This window comes from Arachis stenosperma, chromosome 4 (assembly GCF_014773155.1).
Source record: "Arachis stenosperma cultivar V10309 chromosome 4, arast.V10309.gnm1.PFL2, whole genome shotgun sequence".
Lineage (NCBI taxonomy): Eukaryota > Viridiplantae > Streptophyta > Magnoliopsida > Fabales > Fabaceae > Arachis > Arachis stenosperma.
The window spans coordinates 17,528,088-17,533,859 of NC_080380.1; the positions used below are offsets into that span (position 1 = coordinate 17,528,088).

General features: G+C 36.2%; 1 protein-coding gene across 1 annotated transcript; it reads right to left on the reverse strand.

Moving 5' to 3' along the window:
- Positions 1-716: 716 nt before the first annotated feature.
- On the reverse strand, positions 717-5,146 carry LOC130976017 (two-component response regulator ARR2-like). The gene is made up of 6 exons (XM_057900751.1): positions 4,631-5,146; positions 3,981-4,133; positions 3,523-3,897; positions 3,040-3,116; positions 1,516-2,700; positions 717-1,291 (listed from the first exon to the last, which is right to left on the reverse strand). Exons 1-6 carry the CDS (start codon positions 4,812-4,814, stop codon positions 1,223-1,225), a joined length of 2,043 nt encoding a protein of 680 aa, XP_057756734.1. The 5' UTR covers positions 4,815-5,146; the 3' UTR covers positions 717-1,222.
- Between the last annotated feature and the right edge of the window lie 626 nt (positions 5,147-5,772).

The following is a 5,772-nucleotide window of genomic DNA, read 5'->3' on the forward strand; positions in this document are numbered from 1 at the left end:
GGTTACTGGAGCTACTAACATGGTTGCTATTTCCACCTATCATGACCCACTCAAATCAAGCTTAACAATGCCAGGGAAGACGAAGGAGAGCAGAGAAGAAGAAACAGTTTGCTTTCTCGTGATAAATTGGGGATTAGGGTTATAAATGATTTAAGAAACTAAATTGAGTTAACTAAAGATAACTGCCACATCAGATAACTGTTACCTCTCCAACGAGGCCTCTCTCCATACACGTCAGATAACCGTTACCTCTCCAACGAGACCTCTCTCCATACACGTCAGTGCGCCGTTAAGGAATATTCCCCGAAAAATACTTCAGGGACGACCGTGAAACACTTGTGTTAAATTCGGGGATAATATTGAGGGTAGTGCAAGCTTAAGGACTACTTTGAGAGTCGAGTGCAAGTTCAGGGACCACTTTGAAGTTTAACTCTTATTAAGTAATCGAATTTAGGTTTTTCAGTCTTTTTTTATGGTTGGTTTTTAACTTTATATAAAATTGGACACAATCACAAATCCGTGACTAATGCATTATGCATCACAAACACAATCTCCCCCCCCCCCCCCCCCCTTTTTTTTCAAAACACCAAAACACACAATGGAAACCTAATCAGATTCCTGTGTGTATTGCATATCAAAATGAGAGGAATAGAAAACAAACACAAACATAAAAATAAGTGATATTAAAGTACAGAAAATTAAGAAAGAATGGCCAGATTGAATGTCTTGAGCAACCAAATGGAATAATATTTACATGCTTAATTAAAGCAATCATCTGCTTAATTTCAAGAACATTAACCAGGGGGAATAACAAAGAGGATAAAAGTTTTTTTTCTCAGTAATTTGTTATTGAAGTTAGAAATGTTCCTAGGAGTCTGCAGATGTATCAAAACCTATGCTTCTGCAGTTCTGCTCTAAAACCAAAATATGTTCATGAACACCCTAACATTATAAAGCTTACTACAAATTTCACCATCAGAATCAGTCAAAAATTGCATGTATGCCCCTTTTGCATACATGCAGTTGAAGTTTGTAGTTATTCTTCTTCTTAACTTACCATCTTTTCCTTGAAGTCTGATTTTTTTACATGAACCAAATTCGATGTGTTGAAGAATTTAGACACATGCAGGTCCAAACTTGACTAATTGCAGAATGATTTGGTCCATATGGAACAGCAACTATTTACATCTGCAACTGGAGAGAGAAATTGACTGGTTCTGTTCTAGACCGGAATGTTGTCTAAGGAATATCCGTCGAAGTCAAACTCATTCTCGGCTAGTCCAATGCCTTCCTGTCACCAGAAACACAGAAAAATGTCAATTTGTTCATAATAATAATAATAATAATAATAAAAAGCATAAGCAGGCCTATAAATTCTGTGGGTGCCTTTCAAGACTATTAAGGGAATAAAACTGACTCTAAGTAAGAATGACCTATATTTTCTCCATTGCCACTATATTTTCTGCCTTGAGACACGAAACAGAATCTTAGGGCCTAGAAGAAGGAATGACCAACCTGTTTCAGAAGTGCACTCATAAGATCCTCCTGCCCGTATTGCTCGGGGAAGAAGTTAGTCTGGGAGCTTGCATCAGGAACTCTTTCAGCCTTCACTCTTACCGAATTGTCAACGAGAAGCGGATTCTGGGGCTGACTAATGTTTTGGAGATTACCTTGATCCATGCCTTCACCTATGGAGAACATATCTTTCCCCATTGAAGAAGTAGTATCTCTATTTTGTCCAGTTTGTTGAATAGATGTAAAACCCGGATGGACCAAAACTGATGGTGAGACTGAGACATCAGTGTTACCTTGTACATGATTTGAATGCTGAGTAGCATCATATGTCAGGCCAGCGGTTGTTAAGTCCCAATCTTGGGATTTTTGAGGTTGGAGTTCGTTAAAAATATCATAATTCGGAACAAAGCCACTGGATCCTTTGATTCCTGAGGTAACTTCCTCTTGTAACATTCCTTTTGTTGTGATATTCGATATACCTGGATGGCTTCCAAGAGGGAAACTTCTGACTGACATCTCGTTAGTTTGATTCATGGGGAAATTCAAAAATGAAGAGCTTTGTGGTACTTGATTATAAGCAGCATTTATGTTGCTGGAGCTAGCAATCCCATTTCTGATAACACCGTTGGAAATTCGGTTTGGTACTGTTGGTTGCAGCAATGAAGTTGGAAGCTGGTTAACATGAGAACCATTTTCACCTATCATCTGACCTCTTGGTTGGGATTGACCCATTTGCATCAACAAGGGGCTTCTCTGTGCGACAGAAGCATTGATTCGCATATTCAAGTTCCCAAGGGATTGGGCAGATTGGTGCAGATTGGCAAGCTGCTTTGGCTCCATGTTGGTAGGGATTCCGTGAAGCAAGTTTATTGGTTTATTGGTATTCAAATGCTGCATTTGCCCTTCTCCAAATCTTAATTTCGGGCTTTCGAAACTGAAAAGATTCCGTTGCTCAACTAGAGGCATGGACATAACCGGTTTTGCAGTTGATCTGCCAAGTCCTGCTGCTTGAAGCTTGGCTAGACTTTGTGCTGGGAGCTGGCCAGCGACTGAAAGGGCTTGAAGGTCAATTCCATTGATCGATGTTGACCCAAATGTTGGATCTTGTGGGTTCATGAAGGAATTGTTCAAGTTGTTCTGCTGCTGGGAAACTCCACTCAGCCTCCGAAGATACAATCGGTATTTCTGCACCAAAAACATGAAGAAGGAGTTAGCTGCTTTGAGCAATAGCTTATGCGTGCTAATCGAAGAGACAGAGACAACATTAATTATTTAGCTCTTTGAAAAGGAAATCTAAAACAAAGCGCAGTAGTCGGAGAGATGACGTCAACATTAATTATTTAGGTCTTTGAAAAGGAAATCTAAAACAAAGCGCAGTAGTCGGAGAGATGACGTCAACATTAATTATTTAAGTCTTTGAAAAGGAAATCTAAAACAAAGGGCCGTCGTCGGAGAGATAAAGAAAACATTAATTATTTAGCTCTTTGAAAAGGAAATCTAAAATGACGCGCGGTAGTATCATACCTGAAGGTGGCTAGCAACGTTTTCTCTGGTAAGTCCAGGAACATTCATCAATTCCAGAATCTTTTTCGGAACAGCCTCTGTATATAAATGTCAAATTTAGGAGCATAATACAATGCACTACATTTTAGATAAATCTCCAACAAATCAGGCAAGAAGAAACAACAACTTAATGCTTCGTATATAAGATATTATTCAAGAAAGTATTCCATGAGGTCAATGGGGAAAAAAATCTAATTGAGAGTTTAAAACAATGAGTCACAAGAGGATCTTAATTAAGCACTAAAATTAATTTAGCTATCTATCCACAATCTAGAAAGCCTAGATGCAATGATTACAAGGGTTGATTTGTGGCATTCACAACCCCCTCTTATCGCAAACCACCATTGGACTCACCCATTCTGTACCACATTAGATTGGGAGGAATCAAAAAGCAACAACAATGAAAGGAATTTTTTATTGAGACTATAATTGAAGAATACATACTGTCAATTCCAAGTTGATTCACAGCAGCCATAAACTGTTGATGGAGCTCAACAGACCAAACCACGCGCGGCTTCTTCAAAGTGGAACTATCATCCCTCTCATCAGCATCTTCTTCCTCGTCCCTTCTCTTCTTTGAGCTTTTCCCTTCATTTGCCGAGGATGAGTAATCCGCATCATCAGATACCTTTTGCTGCCGATCTCCTTCATCTATGCTTCCCGATTGCTCTGGATCTCTCCAACCAGTCTTTCTCTTCCGAACCACATGCTGCCATATATTCTTCAGAGCCTCGATTCGCACAGGTTTAATTAGGTAATCACAAGCACCATGAGTCACACCCTTCATAACAACATGCTTTCCATCGTCTGCGGACATCACTGTTAACATCAAATACAATTAGTCACTAACTAGATCAATGTGATTCATCCATGAAAGGAATCTAATTGAAAACAATACTTACTTATAACTGGAAGGTCCATCTCCAACCCAATATGCTCCAAAAGCTTAAATCCATCCATGTCAGGCATATGCACATCACTTATAACAATGTCAAATCCATTCTTGTTCCCTCTCAGAAGTTCCAATGCAGCCTCAGCACACTTGCATTTTGTAACTGAAATAGCTCCAATTTCATCAAAACTCAAACAAATGAAGAAAAATCACAAATGAGATAAAAGCAAATCTGGCATCTATTCAAAGTTTATATAGTCAATTCCAAAAAATCTGCAAAAGGTAAACATCTAGCACCTCAATGAGAAAACAAGCAAAGTAAACGAAATCAATCACATAGAAAAAAAATTAAAAACGAATAAATAAATAAATAAACGAAGATGTTAGCAGAAGAATATGAAATTACAGCAGCAACCATAGATAAAGAACAAGTTTGGATTTTAAAAAAAAAAAGGAAATAACATGTGACAAGATGTGATCAGCAACTAGTACCTATATGCACATAAACATTAACAGAAATGAAAGTAAAGTTGCTTTCTTTTTCACAAATTCAAGATGGGAATCATCAAAAACAAGTTGAATAGAGAGAATTCAGCAACTTGGAAATGGAAAACCAAAAAAAAATTAAAGGAAAATCAGAAAAGAAAAGTGAGTAAGCACCTTCATAGAGGCAAGCTTTAAGCATCTTCTCAAGGATCATGAGGCAGGTGGGGTCATCATCCACCACTAGAACCCGGAGACCCGCCGGAAACTGGTCGGAGACAGCATCTCCGGTGGACCTCAGATGTGAACCTGATGAACTAGGCGTTGACATGGTGGATCCCTTGACGTTGCTAAGATTCATAGTTCACAGATCCAAAAAACAAATCAAGGAGACAAAAACACAAACACAAGGAGGGCATGAAACATAAAACAAAAACCACAACAAAACAGTGACCTCAAAACACTGTTCCTTTCTCACTTCACATAGCTGAGATTGACATAGAAAAGTTGAAAATTAAAAAAACCAAACGAGTTTGAGAAACTTGGTAGAAGGAACAGAGAAAAGGGTTGCCCAAAAACCTTTTCTTTTCTTTTTTTTTAATTTTTTTCTCTTTTGGAGCAGATAATAGTATATAATGGAAAAAATATTCGGGTTCTGGGGGTTCTGATTCTGAAGCTGGTGATGCTGTTGTCACTGTTGCACGCTGATGCTGAATTTCGGGCGTAGTTTTATTATTTACTCTAATTATACCAATAATAATAAATTTTAATTACTAAATTAATTTTTTTAAAAATAAAAAACGATACTCAAATTTTTGAGTAAATATAAAAAAATTATATCATTTAAACTATAATTTGTAGATCGTTATTAAATTAATTTTAAATTTTTATTTTTTAGACAAATAATTTTTACATCAGATTAACTTGAATTAAAGGATTTTATTTAAAGTAACATAAAATAATAATTTCGGTATTAGTTGAGTTAATATTATTATTTTTTATTTAAAAATAATTTTAATATATTAATTCTGTAAAATATTTTATATAATTATTTAATTATATTTATTTTTTAAATATTTATTCATATAATAATATAAAAAATAATTATTGATGTTATGTAATTAAATATATAATATTAAAATTATTTTTGTATTTTACTAAATTATTACAGGAAGGCAATAAAAAAATAAATGGTTGGATTTTGTTTAATTATTTTAGACTCTTTGAATAAAAAATTGAAAGTTGGGACTCACAGTTGTGCTCCTGAAAGAGTGGATCCAGCTCATTTCATTGGATTAACTAACCCCACATGTGACATG

Bases quoted from the DNA above. Each gene is read 5' to 3' on its own strand.
- LOC130976017 (XM_057900751.1), bottom strand. From the start codon at position 4,814: ATGAATCTTAGCAACGTCAAGGGATCCACCATGTCAACGCCTAGTTCA. The intron at 3,898-3,980 runs GTAAGTATTGTT...TGATGTTAACAG, and splicing joins GATGGACCTTCCAGTTATAA to TGATGTCCGCAGACGATGGA. The intron at 3,117-3,522 runs GTATGTATTCTT...ATTTATATACAG, and splicing joins GAATCAACTTGGAATTGACA to AGGCTGTTCCGAAAAAGATT.